Genomic DNA, 19,459 nt, shown 5'->3' on the forward strand with positions numbered 1-19,459 from the left:
ACGGCGCGGTTTTTATAGCCGGTCGGCGCGGCTCTCGATTTTTAACGACGGAGCTCGTCGGCGTGTCCGCTCGGATTATTTAAAGACGCCGGCTCGTCTCTCGATATTTATCGTCGGAGCTCGACGGCGCGGTTTTTATAGCCGGTCGGCACGGCTCTCGATTTTTAACGACGGAGCTCGTCGGCGTGTCCAGTGAGACTGCACACCCGGCCGAACGGCGCGGCCTTCGTCGTCGAGCGCTTGGCTTGTATATAATCATCCCTGAGGTAGTCTCGGCTAAAATGTACCTAGCCGAACGGCTCAGGCCTTCGCTCCAGGCGATAATCTCCCTCTATCATCCTGATCAGCGCAGGGTTTTGGTTTCCTTCCTGCCACACTAGTATGCAGCCCGGCTGAACAGCTCGGGGTCTTCGAGTTCGAGCTCCCGGTTTGGACATAAACCTCCCTACCGATCGGCTCGGGGGCCTTCGGGTCACGATGATAATGCCTTATATTCACTCTTTTGACTTTTCATCTCTGCATTTCAAGTATTTAGTCGAAAAATGAAGTACACAGGGTGATTTACAGTGATACACCTTTCACCCCGACCGATAAGGTTGGAGGTGGTTCGCGCTCCACGGTCTATCTAGCTGCCTACCGTCCTCGTCTTCCAAATAATACGCGCCCGAGCGGAGCTTTTCGATGACTTTGAAGGGACCTGCCCATGGAGCTTCAAGCTTGCCGACATCGCCGACCGGCTTCACTTTCTTCCAGACAAGATCGCCGACCTGGAACGATCTAGGAATGACGCGCCGGTTGTAGTTTTGCCTCATCCGCTGACGGTATGCCATCAGCCGAACGGACGCCTTTGCCCTCTCCTCTTCTACCAAGTCCAGCTCCATGTTTCTTCGTTCGGCATTGCCATCACCATAGCTCTGGATTCGGGCTGACTCAATGCCGACTTCGACCGGAATGACAGCCTCACCGCCATATACCAAATGGAACGGTGTGACTCCTGTCCCTTCTTTTGGCGTCGTTCGGATGGCCCACAAGACGCCCGGCACTTCATCCGGCCAACTTCCTCCCATATGGTCGAGCCGAGCGCGCAAAATACGAAGAATTTCCCGGTTGGCGACTTCAGCTTGACCGTTGCTCTGAGGATAGGCCACGGACGTGAAATGTTGCTCAATGCCGTAGCTTTTGCACCAATCCTCTAACATCTTCCCTATGAACTGCCGTCCGTTGTCGGACACTAGTCGGCGAGGGATGCCGAACCGACAAATGAGGTGTTGCCGGATGAATTTTTAACCATTTGTTCGATGATCTTTGCCAACGGCTCGGCCTCCACCCACTTGGAGAAATAGTCATCGCCACTAGTAAAATTTCTCTGCCCGGCCGCCATCGGAAATGGACCCACAATATCCATTCCCCATTGATCGAACGGACATGAGATGGTTGATGCCTTCATCTCCTCTGCCGGTCGGTGGGAGAAGTTGTGATACTTCTGGCACGAAAGGCATGTAGATACTGTCCGAGCGGCATCTGTTTGTAAAGTTGGCCAAAAGTATCCGGCCAAGAGAATCTTCTTGGCCAACGAGCGTCCGCCCGGATGACCTCCGCATGATCCTTGATGTACTTCCCGGAGGATGTAAGCTGAGTCCTCCGAGCTTACACATTTCAGCAAAGGGCGCGAGAAAGCTTTCTTGTAAAGTTGATCTCCGATTAGTGTAAACCGACCGGCTCTTCTTCTGAGGAGCCGGGCTGCATATTCATCTGATGGTGTGGTGCCCGAACGGAGGAATTCTATAATAGGTGTCCTCCAGTCATTTGAAAACGCGAGGCCTTGCATCCGGTCGACATGCGCCACCAGCAGCGTTTTTTCAATTGGTTGCTGAACGGCGACCGGCGTTATTGAGCTCGCGAGTTTGGCTAACTCATCGGCCTCCTGGTTCTCCGTTCGGGGAATCTTCTGAATAAGCACCTCTCGGAAAGCAGCTTTGAGTTTTTCAAAAGCCTCAGCGTAGAGTTTGAGCCGAACACTGTTGATTTCAAAGGTGCCGGAAAGTTGCTGAGCGGCCAACTGTGAATCAGAATAGAGTGCCACCCGACCGGCTCCCACATGCCGTGCTGCCTGCAATCCGGCTATGAGGGCCTCATACTCTGCTTCATTGTTAGTAGCTTTGTAGTCTAGCCTGACGGATAGGTGCATCTTTTCTTCCTGAGGTGAGAGTAGTAATATTCCGATCCCACTTCCGAGCCGAGTGGAGGATCCATCCACATATATTCTCCACATAGCTTCCGGCTCTGGTCTTTGCACTTCGGTCACAAAATCAGCCAAAGATTGGGCTTTAATCGCCGAGCGGGGCTGATATTGGATGTCAAATTCACTTAATTCTGTCGTCCACTTGATAAGCCGTCCGGACGCTTCTGGATTCAACAGCACTCTTCCGAGTGGACTGTTCGTCCGGACAATGATGGTGTGAGCCAAGAAATACGGTCGAAGGCGCCGAGCGGCTAAAACCAAAGCTAAAGCCAACTTCTCGAGCCCAGTGTAACGAAATTCAGCATCTTTTAAAATGTGGCTTAGAAAATACACCGGCTGCTCTTCGCCGCTCGCCCTCACAAGTGCTGAGATACATATACAGTGACTCACCCCCGATCGGCTTGGCCAGCACAGGCAGAGAATTTAGATATGTCTTCAATTCTTCAAATGCTCGGTCACACTCTTCATCCCACTGGAACTTAGTAGCCTTGCGCAGGATTTTGAAGAATGGCAGGCTCCGATCGGCGGTTCTGGAGATGAATCTGGATAAAGCAATTATCCGACCGGTCAACCTTTGCACTTCTCTTGTATTTCTTGGGGGCGGCATGTCTTGCAGTGCTTTTACCTTGCTGGGATTTGCTTCGATTCCCCGCTCGGTCACTATGTACCCCAAGAAACGCCCTCCTTTAGCTCCGAACAAGCACTTCGGGATTTAGCTTGACGCAGCGTGCGGAAGGTTTCTTCCATATCCTTGAAAAGATCGGCCGCTCGGACGGATTTGATAAGAATGTCGTCCACATAAACTTCCAGTTCCGCCCGATCTGCTCCTTGAACACTTTGTTCATCAAGCGTTGATAGGTGGCCCCGGCATTCTTCAACCGAACGGCATCACATTGTAGCAATATGTGCCGCCGGCCTTTTCTTGATCTTCCCAGGCGAGCGGGACTTGATGATATCCTTGGTAGGCGCCAAGCATGCAAATTAAGCCCGCCGTAGAGTCCACCAATTGATCTATCCGGAGGATAAAAATCCTTGGGGCATGTTTTGTTTAAGTCTCGAAAGTCGATGCACCCTCCACTTGCCGCCCGGCTTGAGACCAAGACTACGTTGGCCAGCCACTTGAACCGGACCACGCGATGTGGCCGGCCTTGAAGTTTTTCTACCGCCTTGGATAATAGCATTCTACTCGAAATCCTTTTTCCGCTTCACCTACGTCCGGTCGGACATGCATCCATCTGCGCCAGTTCGAAATTCCGTGTAACTCATGTGCGACCAGCAAGACATCATAATTTCGCTGGAGGCACCGGATCGCCTTCTCTTCTTCCTCCCGATCTGAGGCGATGAAAGTGGTGGCCTCCGATCGAGTCGGATGGATCTGAACTTCCTCCTTTTCATCATAAATTAAAGCCGGAGGTTTCTCGGTTATGGCGTGTACCTCGATTCGGGGGGTCTTCCGAGCGGAAGAAGCTTCTGCTCGGATCATCTCTATATAGCATCGCCGAGCTGCTAGCTGATCTCCACGCACTTCTCCTACTTTGTCTTCCACGGGGAACTTTATCTTCTGGTGGAAGGTTGAAACAACCGCTCGGAATTCGCCGAGTGCCGGTCGTCCCAAAATGACATTGTAGGATGATGGGGAGTCTACCACCACGAAATTTATTGTTCTGGTCCTCCTGAGCGGCTCTTCTCCCAGCGAGGTAGCTAGCCGGATCTGTCCGACCGGCTGAACTTCGTTGCCCGTAAACCCGTAGAGCGGGGTCGTCATGGGCAGCAGCTCGGCTCGATCGATTTGTAGTTGATCGAATGCCTTCTTGAAGATGATGTTGACTGAGCTCCCTGTGTCAACAAATATGCGGTGAATGGTATAATTTGCTATTACCGCTTTAATGAGTAGTGCGTCGTCGTGGGGCACTTCTACCCCTTCTAAGTCTCCGGGCCCGAAAGTAATTTCCGGTCCACTCGCCCGCTCTTGGCTACAGCCGACCGCATGGATCTGCAGCTGCCGGACGGCCGCCTTTCTTGCTCGGTTGGAATCTCCTCCGGTCGGCCGATCTCGCCCCGATGTTGCCTCGGTTTTCCTCCTCCCGAGCGGAGTGCCTGATTCGCTCGTGGGCGCCTTGGGCGTGATCTCACGCCTCGCGATGATGGTGTTGCCGCTCGGGTGCCTTCTGGTCGCCTCTCGTCGTCCGATAGTCGACCGCTGTCTCGAGTTTAGGGGAAGGCGATTGGCGACGGTAACTTCTGGGAGCGGTTGAGCGACCGCAGGGAATGCGCGACAATCACGGGTGTTGTGGGTTGGTACGTGAGATTTGGTATGGGGGGGTCGGATTGCATCGGCCCTCGGTCCTCTGGGCGGCTGCTGAGCGGCTTGCTGTTTCCGCTCGGCGTGAGTATGTGCCCGCTCGGCAGGAGCTTCCTTTTTCCGAGCGGCTTGCGCTTCTTCCACATTTATATATTCGTTGGCTCGATGTAGCATGTGATCATAATCTCGGGGCGGCTTTCGGATGAGCGACCGGAAGAAGTCTCCATCCGCTAGGCCTTGCGTGAAGGCGTTCATCATCGTCTCCGAGGTGGCCGTTGGGATGTCCATCGCCACTTGGTTGAACCGCTGAATGTAAGCTCGAAGCGATTCTCTCGGCTCTTGCTTGATGGCGAACAAGCTGACACTTGTCTTTTGATAACGCCGACTACTGGCGAAGTGGTGGAGGAAGGCCGTTCGGAATTCCTTGAAGCTCGTGATGGATCCGTCCGGCAACCTCCGGAACCACCGTTGAGCAGATCCCGAGAGAGTGGTAAGAAAGACTCAGCACTTCACTCCATCGGTGTATTGATGGAGCGTGGCTGTGTTATCAAACTTACCCAGATGATCATCCGGGTCCGTTGTTCCATTGTACTCGCCGATTGTCGGAGGCACGTAGTGCTTGGGCAGAGGGTCCCGTAGTATAGCCTCCGAGAATTGGCGATTGATCTGCTCGGGGGAGGAGTCCGCTCGGGGAGCTTTCCCCTTCCTGTCATCCCGCCTTGGCATTTCATCTGAGGAAGATCCTATATCCCTTCGGACCGGCGTGGCTCGGGTGCGAAATAAGGCCGATGGAATGCGACGGTGGTTGGAGCTTCCGCTCGGCCACCCGACGCAGATGTTGCTTGCTTCCGCCCGCTCGACGGATGCTTTTTGTTTTGCTCCACGAGTTTCCTTCGTTGAAAGCGTCACCGTGTGCTGTCGTCCGGCCTCGTCCATTGTCTCCGTTCGGATGCGAGCGTTCCCACAGACGGCGTCAATTTGATCCTGTCCGAACCAAGAGTCAGCGCGTGGCGCTCTCTGCTGGATCTTCGAGTGCTCCGGCGAACACGCAACAAACCGGCCGGAGAGGTTCCCGCGACGGTCCTCCGACGCCAAGTCGTATGCTATAGAGAAAGTGGAAATCAGATCATGCACCTTTGGCGAAGTAATAGCCTCTTTATATAGGACGGAGAAAGAATTGATGCACGCCCATCGAGATGCGTACGTGTCAGCAACCCATACCACGGTATGCACTTGTCAGAGAGCTTACCTGATCCCATACTGCTACAGTGAGAGAATGTTCTTTGATGGGACGGCAGGACCCCCGTTGTCAGGCTAGAGGTATGGCATAGCTATACGACTTGACGGCTGTCAGAAAATGTTCCCATCTTTTACCCACCACCTGTCTGGGGAGCCCGGCCCACCGGGCGGGCGGTGAAAGTCCGGACGCGGTGAAAGTCGTCCGGACAGCCCTGATTCTTTGCGCCGTCCGGGGGGTGCTTCCTTCCGCTCGGTTATTGTGCACTGCTTCATTTGAGCGTCGGAACCCTGGTCCCTACCAGGGTGTCTTTTTACTATCAGGTTTCCCTTTTTTCCGAGTCCGGTCGGCTCGCCCCTTTCGGGTGAGCCACTGGACCCTTTGAACTCCCCTCAGCGTTGACTCCTTGTGGGGTTCCGGCTTTTTACCGCCGGATCATAATATATTTCTAATCTAAAAATTAGCTTTATTCGACTGGTATAAGTATTATAATATAGACTAAAATTATTTTAATCTGGTAAAAACAATTATTTATGAAAGTTTGCTATATATAAAATACTCTATTAATCAATCACTTATTTAAATTATTTAAATTTGATTAAAATTATTTCAATTTAATTCAATAAATTATAATAGCTATATTATAATTTTTTTTATATCAAATACCCGTTTATACCAACTAATCATGAGTCAATGATCCAACCTCATATTCTAGCCATCAAATAAATCTATGAAACAAGGTAGCTCCTGACGTGGGACTCCATCGTCACTAATTGTTCAAACGTCTTATTTATGCGCGGCCTAGGTTTTGACCTATGATTGCTTAGGAAAAGTACTCTACCTCTTACCATCACATCATGTCCCAGGGGTAATAACTTGCTCTAGTTGTTAATGTAATAACTATTTACCCTAATGACTTCCATACTAATGTGATTAATTTTATAAAATAGTGATATCCTACGCGACTTATGATCCGCCCCTATGCGCGACAAGTACTTGAGTCCCTGGAATTGATCCAGGCACCTCAAGCGTTGTTTAATTTTTTTTTATATATAACTTGTGTTACGTTATTTTTGTTTTTTTAATCAACATTTTCTTAAATCTTAAACCCTAAATATATATAATATATCTCATGAGCATTTAAAAAATTTTAGTGTTAATTTTTTTTTAGTTTGAACACTATAACCTAACCGCTAAATCCTAAAGGTAAATTTAATTGGCTATACCCCATAGCTAAAAAGAAAAAAAATACTATTAGACATCTAAATATATATCACGTGAGCATCTAAAATTTTTTAATGTTAATTTTTTAAAACTTGAACACTATAACTCAACCTCTAAATCCTAAAGGTAAAATCTAATTGGCTTAACCCCGGCCCGGAGTTCAAAAAAAAACAAAAAAAAAAACTACTCATAGAATTCATGCGCTTGAATTCGATTCAGGCGCCTAAATTCAATTTAGGCACTTGAATTCAATTCAGGTGTCTGGATTCAATCCAGACACCCTAGTTATGCATATGCGTGTAAGAATAAGGCACAATATATCAATTTTAATAACTATACTATAATTTTTTTTATATCATATATCATGTTTATATCAATTAATCCTGGGTCGATGATCCGACCTCATATATATTTCAATCATCAAGTAAATCTATAAAATAAGGTAGCTCCTAACATGACACTCGAGCTTTACTAATTGTTCAAACACCGTATTTATGCGCTGCCTAGGTTTTGAACTATGATTGCTTGGGAGAAGTACTCTGTCTCTTACCATCACAGCATGCCCCGAGGGGCAATAACATACTAAAATTGTTATGCTAACATGTGGCAAAAGATAATTCACTCGCCCCTAGTGCCCTACCAACCTATCCCTAGGCCAATACGGAGGAGGTAAATCATGGATGAGTACTAAAAAGGTAGTTCCGCTACCTTAGCGACCCCCCTAGTGCCGACCCCACGGATATGGAGGGAGGTTCATGCAAGTACACAGGCCATAGGCGCATGGCGGGGTAAACCCCAGGTCGTCAGTTCCTAAGAATCGACCCCTGGCCATTACGTCAGAGATACCATGCGCCCACCGTCTGCGCTACGCCCTGGGGCAATCATGGATGACTACTAGCCATTAGTGCAAGTGGCTAAGGTATGAGGAGATAATTATTATTGTAACACCTATTTACCCTAATGATTTCCATATATATTAATTTGATTAATTTTACATGGCACATTACATTTGGGGAGTTTAAAAATTTTATGATGTTGGATTGCTTAATAGAATTTATCTGTGCTTATTGATTTATCCTAATGACCGGTGGAAAACTTCCGTAAGGTCAGACAAATTACTTCTAGTGTTAGTCGGATTGTAAGAGTTTGATACTTGAACTACCAAAAAAAATTAATTTTAAATATTTTTAATCACTATTTTTAAAATAAGTGTTGTGAGTATAATAATTTTGATTAAATTTAATTAATATATTAATTTTAGAATATGAGTATTTTTGAGATAGGAAATATATTATGATGTCGTCTTTATATATATATATATATACACCTAAAAATATTACCCTGCGGCATGAATAGTGCGGTTGAGTCGGTTTGGCGAACCTAGACATGCCATGTTAAAGAGAAAACACGTTAAAGAAAAAAAAAAGTGAAATCCAATTCCGTGAGCTCCAGTTCCTCCATCATAGACATTGATCGCTATTCTTCCTCACGCCTCTCGTCGGTCGCCACTAATCTTCACCGGACACCGTAGGATTGCCTACCTACTAGATTTCGACTGGATCACGACCAGATTTTGGCTGGATTGAGGCCAAAATCTGGCTGTTTTGTGGCTAGAATCGACTGCAACGATAGCGGACGCAACGTTGTCGATTTTGGCTGTGATCCGACCAAAATCTGGTTGCGATCCGGCCGGAATCATGATGGAACCCCCGGGGTTCAAATTCCCCCCAAGGTGTAGTTTCAGTTTGGCAAGCAATTGGAGGTCGCTGGCAGTGGGCAGTGGCCAAGCGTTGAGTGGAAGGCTAGCGGGCACGCGAGCAAGCTACGATCGGTGGTTTTAAAGCTCACGTCTAGGTCAGCGAAGAAGATGAGAAGGAGCCTTTTTTATATAAAAAAATACATGACATTTCCATGAGGGGTGCACCGTACCAAACCACATTTAGAGAACCATATGATAAATGTGCTATATATATAATATGTTTTTTTTTTGTTTTTACTTGTTTTTCTTATTTCTCATCCATTTAATACCATAATACCAATGAATCAACCAATTATTAAACTTTTGACTGTTTAGTTTCTCTTTCGTTTCAACTCTGTTTGCTTGAGTGATTTAGGCTATTCATAATAGGGCTCACTCGAATCCTTTTTTCAGCCTTCTCATCGAAAAAGCTTCCAATTCAGCTTTTCGTCCCTCGAAAATGTTGCGTACTTTCTTTTCGTCTGCTAGCGTACTCTTCTATAGTACCTCGCCCATCAAACACACTGAGTCAGTCAACTCTCTTCTGTGTCATCTTTCTCGCTAGCTACATCTTTCGCTTGACTTCTTGTGCTCCTAAGTTCCTGCACACTTAGATACAAGTCATCAAACATATACAGGACCTAATTTAACTTGATTAACCACACCAAACCACAACGGGGTACTTACACACTATCTCCTCAGTTCAAGGGTAAAACATTGAACCCTTTACGTTCGATTTGCCCAAGGGTCGGTTGACTTTTTTTCACCCAGCTCGAAATCTGACAAAGGCGACTCGATGAGCCTTAGCGCTGGTAGCCAATTGGAGCCAGGTGGGGAGATATTTTTCTTCATTAACTTTGAATGTCACGTTAATGATCGTCATGTTATCTCCTAGATCTACTCATTGTAACAACTATAACATAGATACATTCATAATAAATAATATATTTTTTTTATTTTTCCTAATTTCTCATCCATTTAATACCAATGAATCAACCGTTATTAATTAACTTTCGTATATTGTGAAAATTCCTATAAAATGATAAATCTAACTTATATTACAACTATTAATTATTTAAAAACACAATTCACAAATTTCAAATCAAATTTATAACATTACAAGTTTTTTTTTTAAAAAAAAAAAATCTAAACTCCAACGGACGAATTAAAGAATGAATTAGGAAACCAAATTTCCAATCAACTCAATTACCGGCCTCGATGGAGGTGACCAATCAGCATATTTTGGCAACAAATAAATTAATCCTTCCGGAAATGTTTCATGTTGCCTTCAATTCACTCAATTTGAATAACATAAAAACCAAGAACAGCTCAATCCCTCTCTCAAATCCCTTACTTCAATAGCACCACAAATTGCACGGTCCCTCGAGTTTTCTTCTCCATCCCAAGAAATGCACACATGCATCGTTTGTCCGAGGAGCACCAAAGGCCTCACCAGACTGATCACCCGCCAGGTACGTAATTCCTCACTCATGCATTCGCAGACACACTGAAACTTGTACAAGAACATTATCGCTCGAATTCGATCGTTGCGCCATATCTACAGATCAAAGGCATGTCTTTGCGCCCCGGCCGGCGCCGGAAAAGGCTGCAACGCGAGGCTGAAGAAGCAGCAGCGAAGTCCGGCGAAAGACAGGAAGAAGGAGAAGTCGGAGACGAGGAGGAGCAGAGCGAGTGGGTCTCAGAGCCTGAGCCCGGAGTGTTCATAACTTTGGTGCCACTGCCCGAGGTAGGCAATCGCGTGAAGAAGATACGATTCAGGTGCGATTTCTCTCACTAAAACACTACTAGACTTCGGATCGAAGCTCGGTGTTTAACTCATTGAAATTTAGCAAGGAGCGGTTCGATGATTGGGGAGCGCAGAAATGGTGGAGCGAAAACTACGATAAGGTTATGGAGCTCTACTGCATCGTCTCCCAGCAATCTTCTCCCACGCTCGCTCCATCCGACGATGAAGTATGCGGTTTTTAATTAAGTATTAACACAAGTGCAAGCACCATGATCATGTGTCTGTAATTCAATGCAGAGTAAATTAGTTCATAATCAAGAAGAAGAAGAAGAAGAAGAAGAAGAAGGAGGGAATGAAGCAGCATCACGCTCCTCAAAGAGCACCGCTGGTTCCTCCAAGGCGACCCCAGAGCCGCAACCTCACTGTGAGATGTCAGTGGAGATCGGGAACAGGGTGCTCGAGTGGAACGTGGAAGATGAGACCGGTGTCTTTTTCACTGTGCGATCGATGCCTGATGGCTCTCGGGAGATTCTACGAATTGTATTCAGGTACGATAAGTTTCGCGAAGCTGATCGATCGATCGATCGATCGAACTCAGTATCTGGAAATTTAACTCGTGGAATCGAACTATTAACAATGCAGTGGGGATAGGTTCGGCGAGATGAAAACCAGAGTGTGGTGGGAAAAAAACAAGGCGAGGCTGCAACAGCAGTACAGTCTCAATTTGTAGATCGGAGCAAAATGGAACGAGGCTGCAGTAATCGTTTGTCAATCGTACTGTGTTTGAAGATGGAACAAATAATTTTCTTCATCTCTTTAGTTCATCATCTAGTTAATTATCCAATCGTGTACCACTAAATAATTAATTAAGAATCTCTTTGATGTGATGTTCTAAATCCAAATTCGCAAAAGGGCCTCAATTAACCTCGCGAGGACGTCGTAGCTATTTCAAAGCAATTACGCTTGTATAACCACGAAATTGCTCTGCCACATTGTAGCAAACATATTACAGCGGAGTCAATATAAATAAGAGATAGATTCAAGCAAAGGAAGGAAGGAAGAAATGGGTCGAGAGAAGGTGGTGAAGCTATTCGGCGTGAGCATTCTTGCAGGAGAGCGCGAGGTCGACGGCCTGGCAAAGGAGGCGACGAAGAAGTGCTCCGGCAACGACAATTTGTACTCCTCCTGTGCGGCGGAGATTCCTTCTCCGGCCGCCGGAGGCCGCGCTTACTGCCTGTCCGATAGCGGCTTTCATGACCAGCCCGGAGGGAGGAGGAGAAGCCAGAGAGCCGGTTAAGAAGTGGCTCTTCCTCGTTGCTCTCTGTTTTGTCGAATTGTTTGTGATAATCGATCGTGGGTGGTCGTAGGCATTCCATGGAGTGAGGAAGAGCACAAGGCCTTCTTAGCAGGGCTGGAGAAGCTCGGAAAGGGCGACTGGAAGGGCATCTCGAGGGAGTTCGTGACCACCAGAACCCCAGCGCAGGTGGCCAGCCACGCTCAGAAGTACTTCCTGAGGCAGAAGAAGCCCAGCAAACTGAAACGCAGGTCCAGTGTTTTTGACCTCGCCGCCGCCGTAAACATCTCTCTTGTCTTTCACTCTCATCTTCACCAACTCTTTCCTTCGCTTCTTTTAATTTTATCGTTCGATCTTTAGGGCGAGTCCTCAACTTCATGAGCTGAAAACCACCAGTGATTTGGAGCTGAAGATTCCAGTCCCTCCTCAGGCGGCGGCTGCAGCGGCGGCGGCAACAGCAGCTGGTGCAATAAGAGAAGACTGTGACATGTGTGGCCGATGGCCATTTGGATCCTTGTGCGAGATATTATCAAAGATCAAATCAAGTCAATCATGAGTTGAATAATCACAAAGATACAGACAATTGTTTTTTTTTTTTTTTTTTTTTTTTTTGGAAAAAAAATTATTTAGCTTTCCTTCAAATAGTGCATTCAAACTCACTGTTACGCATGAGGTATTGTCATAATAAGATTTAGAGTTCAAATCTTTGTAAAATTGAGATAAATATTTTTTGTGTGTTAGTCACTATTCTAAAGGTTAGTAGTCGTTCGTGATTTACCTCCTCCGTATTGATCTTGGGACGGATTGACGGGAGCGCTGGGACGAACGTATTCACCTTTTGTCATAATAAAGTCCAACATTGCAACCTTCATATCGATGACTAGATTCAAATTAAAGAGGCGATGATTATAGATATATATAATCTTGTTTCCCAATAAATTCGCTCCGGGGCTGTGGTGCAGTGGTAGAGCATTCAAGTTGTCACTCAGACACACCCTAACTATGACGAATTTATAAGAATTTTTTCTCCAGATGAAATACGCAACTAAAAGATGCTGGACTCTTGGGATGTCTGCTACGAGCGCTTCATGATTTATCATGATGGTCGGTGGAAAATTTTCGTAGGATCGAGTCAGTCACCCCAGTCTCGACGTTACCCAGCCTGATTAATCAATTTTTTTTGTTTCCCAATAAATTCGTCTCCGGGGCTATAGTATCACGGTAGGGCATTCAGGTTGTCATGTAGGCACCCGCGGTTCGAACTCTCGCTATGATGTATTTGAAGAAATTTTTCCTCCAAATGGGAGGCGTAACTAAAGGATGTTGGGCTTCTGGGCTAGCCGCCGTATGCGCTTTCCGATTTATCCTAATAGCCGGTGGGAAACTTCGTGAGGTCGGACCAATCACCCCTAGAGATAGTCAAGGATCATCATTTTTTTGTTTCCCAATAAATTCGCCTCAGGGTTATTGTGCCACGGTAGGACATCCAGATTGTCATCTAGACACCCACGGTTCGATATGTAGCTATGGCGTATTTACAGGAATTTTTCCCCCAAATGAGGAGTGTAATCAAAGGATGCTAGGCTTGTCACCGTGTGTGCTTCTCGATTTACACTAGTGGCCGGTGAAAAATTTCTGTGGGACCGAACCGATCACCCCAGAAAGATAGTCAATGAGGGATTTATCTCCTCACAGATAATTATGGGACCGACCATGTGAGGTCGCTAGGGTGATAAATTCCACTTTTACTATAATTGTTTCTCACAGAAGAACCGCACTAGAAGTGAACCATCTCAAAATTTGTTATAATGGGCAGAGGTCAACTCTTGATAAAGTCGAACAATTTTTTCTTCACAGTGGTTAACTACAACTTCTGAATTTTTCTCCGTAGACCGTAGTGAGTGTAGGTCGACCGTGTGAAGCTGCTAGATAACAGATTCTACCTTTTGTTTTTACTATAATTGTTTGAATTAGTGTAATCACAAGAAGAATAAATATAACAAGATCCACGTCTTTTAAGGATTCACAATCTAAGCATTCGTGGCAAAGTAAAATGATACAGGATTTCCATATTTTCTAACTAAATTGGCAAGCACACTTGGCAATCGCCTTCAACTATCCTCCTTCAGAAGCGGCGTGGAAGCAGAGCCCCCTACACAAAGAAAGAAACAAGATCATACAGCCGCCATCAAACAAACATGAGTGGAAAAGGCAAAACAAAGAGAGAGAGAGAGAGAGAGAGAGAGAGAGAAATGGTGCTTACCAATCAAGGGATTCCTGTGGCGATGAATTATTTGAGATACCTCTTCTCGAACAAGAACCAACAAGAGGGTGCCCGCTACGAATGCTCCGAGCATCAGCATCATGAACACCGAACTCCACCCCTTTGTCGATAGAAATCCTGTGACGAGAGGCCCAACCGCAGCTCCGACCGAGCCTGTGCCATCGATCAGCGCGGTCACAGTCGCCAGTGCCCGTGAATCGCCTTTGAGGGACTTGTGAGTGCCGAGGTCGGCTGAAACAGCAGTGGTTATGAGAGCGTAAGGCCCGTTCACGAACAAGCCAGTGATCATCATCAGCACGATGTTTACTGTCTTCGATATGCCTCCGTACTTGTGGTAGATGTAAAGGGAAGGAATCGCTAGATACACGAACGTCGCTGCCGTAGTGGCCCTGGCATTGAGTTGGTCGGATATGCAACCGGCGAGGATTCCGCCAATGATTCCTCCAACATCAAAGAGAGTCGAAAGGTTTCCGGCAGATTTCACAGACAGGTATTCTCCTCCGATAGCTTCAGCAATAGAAACAACACCAATTGAGAAAGAATGAAAAAAAAGAGTGGAAATTAACCAAAAGCTAATTAAGATTAATTTGGAATGGAAGAATTACCTGTCTGGCTGAGGTAAAATGGCAACCAGTATAAGAATGTGTATGCCACGAGCTTGGAGAAGAAGAGACAGAGTGCAAAAGGAATAACGCCGGGTATCGAGCATGCCTTGCGAATTCCCACCGCGCTTCCTCTGTCCTCTGTTTCTGTCTCCTGCCGCTGCGCGGCTTCCTCGTCAGGAACAACGGAGAAGACGACATCTTCCGGGTAGGCAGCCAAGAAGAAGAAGACCAGAACGCCGCCGACGGCGATCAGGGCCCCCGGAAGGATGAACGACCACCCCCATCCGTACTGCAGCACGCTGGCGGCGAGCAACGACCCGCTGATGTTGCCGACGGAGGTGTGGGCGTTCCATATCCCCATGATGAGACCCCTCTTCCGTTCCCCGAACCAATTCCCCACCACCGCCACCACCGACGGCCACCCGGTCGACTGGAGAAATCCGGCGAGCATTGGCACGGCGAGGTAGAATTCGAAGGCGTGGATGTTCCAGAAGTACCCCATCCCGAACAGGGCGACGAAGGCGCCGCTCCCGATCATTCCGACGGCGAGGAAGAGGCGGAGGTCGAGGCGGTCGCCGAGATGGCCGGCGGCGTACATGCCGACGGAATAACAAGCGAGGAAGGCGACGTCGATCTCGCCTAGCTTGGCCGTGCCGTCCGTGCCGTTGAACGGCGGCCATCCCTGGCCGCTGTGGGAGACGCTGCCGGCCTCGATGAAGATGGGGCCCAGCGGCCAGAGGCGAGGGTCGGCGGAGGGGTGGGCCTTGGGGTCGAGCACGCTCTTGACGATACTGGGCGGCTTGCGGGAGGCGTGGTAGCAGGCGTACGCGACGAAGGTGAGGGCGAGGACGAGGCCACGGTGGGCGTTGCGGCTCCACTCCTTGCCTCCTCCGAGGCGGCGGAGGAGGCTGAGACCCGAAGGCTCCGACCTCATTGGATTCACTTAGTAGTCAAAAATCCGATCTTTTTCAATCATCTGGAGACAAAATCCGATCTTTATCGTCGGACGGCGGTAGGGGATGGATGGCGGAAGGAGAGGAGGAAAGAAAGCCGGTATCAGGGTTGGCGAGCGGGTGTTTGGGAGTTGGAGAAGGGGCGTGGGAGGGAGGGAAAGGCGGCGCCATTGTCGTGCTTGTTGGAGGAGGAAGAAATGGGAATGGACGGACGGACAGGACAACCATGGCAGTGCATGACACGAAGCAGCGGCTGCTGCCGTCGGTTTCCTGTTCGGTTCGCTGCTCAAGCGATATTAAAAATAGCCTGTCCAAAAAAACAAGAGCTGGCAAATCTATTTTTCCAACCATTAAAATCGCATAATCATAAAACTTTTAATATCTAATGAAATTTTGCAAATTTCTGATAAATATTGTTAGTTTGGATATATAGTAAGTGGATTACATTCTCCACCGAGCCTCATTTGGTTGATCGACATATCATTTCTTCAGTTGAATAACCATATACACTAACAAAGTATGACAGAAACGCGACAAGATAGAAAAGCTGAAGGTGCGTTCTGTAACTATGCTCCCCATGACTGAATACAGGCTTTGCTTGGTGGCCAAATAGGTACAATACCTGTGCCATTAAGCTTCTTCCATGTCGCGAGGCTCTCACGCAGATAACCTACCTTGGCTCTCAAAGTTCGACAGCAATTTGCGTGCATCGTGGTCATTTCTTTCAAGTTATTGCTTAACTGACAGAATCCAGTGAAGTGGAGAGTGTCTAGGAACTGAATTCTCATGTCCAACAGATTAAAGACGCCCTGAGATTTCAAGGCTACTAGAACTTCTTGGTCATTCATTCTCGGAAGATTTTTCCTCGCACTGAACCATATGTCAAACAACTTCTTGGTTTTGTGATTTGAGGCAGCATAGAAGAAGCCTGTGTTGATGTTGTTAGCTTCGTCGAACGGCCTGCCATTGAAGTCGTCACAACTTATCATCATGTCTTGCCCATAAAGAGTCAACTTGGGAAATGGATTGCGAAGCCAGATTATGTCCATGTCCTAGTTACAGAAATGGGGAAACTTCAAGCAAGCAAATTCAGAAAAAAAACTATGTTTTAGAGTTCTGAATTGGCTATTTCTATGAGATGAGTATAGACCTACTGTGAAGATGAAGTTGTATCCATGCTTGAGAACTTCTCTGAGAATTGCAATCTTTTGCCACACTAAGTTGACGTAGCCTTCTGACATGTAGACTTGCTCTTTGGAGAAATTGAGATCCCCAACTTTAATATTATAACAATGAAGTTTCAATACATTGCAGCGTTGATACGAGATCTCATCAACTGTAATGAGGAGGAGGTGTTTTCTCAAGAACGCTGTGTCTTCCCCTTCCTTCAGGCTTTGAAGGAAGAGATCAAGCATGCCATTCTCTTCAACATAGGCCTTGTTCAGGTAACTGACGATCACTGTCTTGTTTTTCATGGAAGCACCTTGCAAAATTCTCTTTAGCTGAAGATTCTGCCATAGCCAGTAAAACATGCAAAGACAAACAAAGTAAGAAATAGATATAGCGGTGAATTTCAATTGGCCTCTTGATCTCACCTTCCATGATTGAGTACAAGAAGAGTGAGCAGGAAATGACACATTAGAATTCCCATTTTTGTGTGTCTTCCAAACATCAAGTACGGCTCTGAGACCTTCAAGCTTAGCTTTGACATCGGGGCAACAATTTGCGTGCAGCGCGATGAGCTTTGCAGCATGGAGTTCATCCTGGCAAAGGCTGCTGAAGTATGTTGTGTCTAAGTAACTGACCGTCACGCCGAATTGCTGCCGGAGGTCGACTCCAGACTTCACCAGATAAAGCACATTGTCTTCCTCCTCCTTTCCTTTTTGTCTTGTGAACCAGGTGATAGTCTTCTCATTTGAGGAAACAAAACAAAAGCCATTGTAGATGAATGTGGAATCATCGACAGAAGGACCTCCATTTTCAAGATTGCGACTTATTTGCAAGTCATCTGCACTTTGCTTCAATCTCGGTAGTGGATTTCTCAGCCACATTACATCGACATCCTAACAATAGAAAATATTTCAATAAAAAAATTTAAACCAGTCGCCGCTACAAATTTTCTAACTGACCGTGAAGATGAAGCTGTAGCCACGCTTGAGCACTTCTCCTAAGAATAAGCGATGGAGGGCTGTGCCAGAAGAAATCAGAGCATTCTCGGAGGAAAGCAGTAAGCAGTGAAGCTGCAGAATCTTGCAGTGTTTGTAAGACGCATCGTCAGTTGCAACGAGGAGAAGGTGGTTGATCAGTAACAAGGTGTCCTCCCCTTGGCGCATGGACTGAAGGAAGAGCTGCAGCGTGCTGTCGTCTACGGAGGTTTTGTTGATCATTGCTATCATCAAAGTCTTATCCGCCATGGAAGCTCCTTCTAGCTGTTGCTGAAGCTCATCTTTGGGAACCGTCTGTGGGCATGAACAGAAAATCAGAAGAAAATCAAGTAAAACTGGAATTACAAAGGTCAACAAGGGTGAATTTTAGAAAATCAGATAGAAAACAGTATATCAATAAAATCAAATACAAACACATTTATGATATATCTTTCAAGTCAACTAGTTTGACCGGTTCAACTAATTGAAACACCAAACGAGTAGCTTTGCTGATGCGATCTCCGTTCATGAGAACACTTCCTACGAGAAATAAAGTGGAGCTTCCAATATTACAATAAACTATAATTGTTCAAGGGCCATTAAGCTTGAGTGTTTGGTTTAGTAAGTATTATGAGATACACAAGATCTAATTGAGGTGCTAGGAAGATACGGAATGATGAGATTTTACAGAAAAGATTCATAAAAACAGATTCACAGAAAAGATTTTAAAGAATAATAAAAACACAGCAACTATTTGAAGAGCACAAATATTAACAAGCATCAGGAAATTAACTGGAGCAGAGTGTACCTGCACGCGAAACACAGAGGATATCCAAGGTATATGGGGGAGCCATAAGCAGTCATAAACCAGCACTGAAACCAGAAGAAAGGCTACAAGAATGCGAGGACTGCGGCGACCGATCATGCTCCAAATCTGTGCAAACAGAGGCAGCAGAATTGAGAGGGATGCTGATCAACCTGAAGAGCGTCAGCTTCTTACCAAGCCATCATTTTGCCTTAAAAATGAGCACTTGGATTATTTAAATAACACTAACATTAATGTCAAATCCTTTCAGGGCAAAGTAGTCTGTCAACCTTTACTGGCTTAATTTTTAATTAAAAACATAGATTTGAATCTAATCGTCGAGTACAAGAGGGGAGGAATTGGTAGATATCTCACCTGTTTATGCAGATATCTTCCTGAAGATTGGATCTCTTTCTCCCAAGCTCACTAGACAAAAGTTGACAAGAATCCTTCCACTAATATAATTAATACAATTTACTGAATGCGACATTACAGAAAACATGCAAGAGACAATTATTTACTTTGAGGGCTAAATTGATTTTGGATCCATTTTTTTTAATAGAGAACTTATACTCACACTTCTCCTGATTAAGAAATTAATCTTAATTGTTCTTTTCAGCTCTGCTATTACTTTCAGGAACAATTCAAATTACGCAATGCAAGACTTTTGGAGTATTTTAAACCGGAATATGTAGTGTAGTAAAAGAGGGTTAGGTGGACCGAATCTTTCATTGTGTAAATTTTTTTATCTTTATCTTTGATTCAGTACTTGTTGGAAAAAAGAATTAAAAATTTCTAAGTACAATAGTTTTTTGGAAATATAAAAATCATTTATCATATGCTAAATAATTAGTTCGCCTACTTTAATATATTGCTTATTTCTT

At 46.0% G+C, this 19,459-nt stretch overlaps 4 protein-coding genes across 7 annotated transcripts; 2 read left to right on the forward strand and 2 right to left on the reverse strand.

The window, feature by feature from the left end:
- Nucleotides 1-10,152: 10,152 nt before the first annotated feature.
- Nucleotides 10,153-11,220, forward strand: LOC122021488 (protein Brevis radix-like 1). Its single transcript, XM_042579609.1, has 5 exons — nucleotides 10,153-10,215; nucleotides 10,308-10,522; nucleotides 10,594-10,717; nucleotides 10,788-11,038; nucleotides 11,133-11,220. Exons 1-5 carry the CDS (start codon nucleotides 10,153-10,155, stop codon nucleotides 11,218-11,220), a joined length of 741 nt encoding a protein of 246 aa, XP_042435543.1.
- A 222-nt stretch (nucleotides 11,221-11,442) lies between these two features.
- LOC122020984 (transcription factor MYBS2-like) lies at nucleotides 11,443-12,471 on the forward strand. 3 transcript variants are annotated; one of them, XM_042579050.1, is made up of 3 exons: nucleotides 11,443-11,782; nucleotides 11,858-12,035; nucleotides 12,145-12,434. In XM_042579050.1, exons 1-3 carry the CDS (start codon nucleotides 11,554-11,556, stop codon nucleotides 12,338-12,340), a joined length of 603 nt encoding a protein of 200 aa, XP_042434984.1. In that variant the 5' UTR covers nucleotides 11,443-11,553; the 3' UTR covers nucleotides 12,341-12,434. The 3 variants fall into 3 exon arrangements, 2 of the variants coding, with proteins under 2 accessions (XP_042434984.1, XP_042434985.1); XM_042579051.1 differs by having other exon boundaries at nucleotides 11,450-11,782; nucleotides 11,858-12,063; nucleotides 12,145-12,417; XR_006122398.1 differs by having other exon boundaries at nucleotides 11,640-11,790; nucleotides 12,145-12,471.
- A 1,327-nt stretch (nucleotides 12,472-13,798) lies between these two features.
- On the reverse strand, nucleotides 13,799-15,964 carry LOC122021329 (putative glycerol-3-phosphate transporter 4). The gene is made up of 3 exons (XM_042579449.1): nucleotides 14,674-15,964; nucleotides 14,048-14,575; nucleotides 13,799-13,936 (listed from the first exon to the last, which is right to left on the reverse strand). Exons 1-3 carry the CDS (start codon nucleotides 15,605-15,607, stop codon nucleotides 13,896-13,898), a joined length of 1,503 nt encoding a protein of 500 aa, XP_042435383.1. The 5' UTR covers nucleotides 15,608-15,964; the 3' UTR covers nucleotides 13,799-13,895.
- Nucleotides 15,965-16,040: 76 nt separating this feature from the next.
- Nucleotides 16,041-19,410, reverse strand: LOC122021328 (uncharacterized protein At1g28695-like). 2 transcript variants are annotated; one of them, XM_042579447.1, is made up of 6 exons: nucleotides 18,951-19,410; nucleotides 18,579-18,704; nucleotides 17,756-18,085; nucleotides 17,222-17,689; nucleotides 16,781-17,137; nucleotides 16,041-16,678 (listed from the first exon to the last, which is right to left on the reverse strand). In XM_042579447.1, the coding sequence occupies exons 2-6, from the start codon at nucleotides 18,693-18,695 to the stop codon at nucleotides 16,193-16,195; spliced, it is 1,758 nt and encodes a 585-aa protein (XP_042435381.1). In that variant the 5' UTR covers nucleotides 18,696-18,704; nucleotides 18,951-19,410; the 3' UTR covers nucleotides 16,041-16,192. The 2 variants fall into 2 exon arrangements, with proteins under 2 accessions (XP_042435381.1, XP_042435382.1); XM_042579448.1 differs by lacking the exon at nucleotides 18,951-19,410 and having other exon boundaries at nucleotides 16,460-16,678; nucleotides 16,777-17,137; nucleotides 18,579-18,928.
- Nucleotides 19,411-19,459: the final 49 nt, after the last annotated feature.

This window comes from Zingiber officinale, chromosome 9A (assembly GCF_018446385.1).
Source record: "Zingiber officinale cultivar Zhangliang chromosome 9A, Zo_v1.1, whole genome shotgun sequence".
NCBI lineage: Eukaryota > Viridiplantae > Streptophyta > Magnoliopsida > Zingiberales > Zingiberaceae > Zingiber > Zingiber officinale.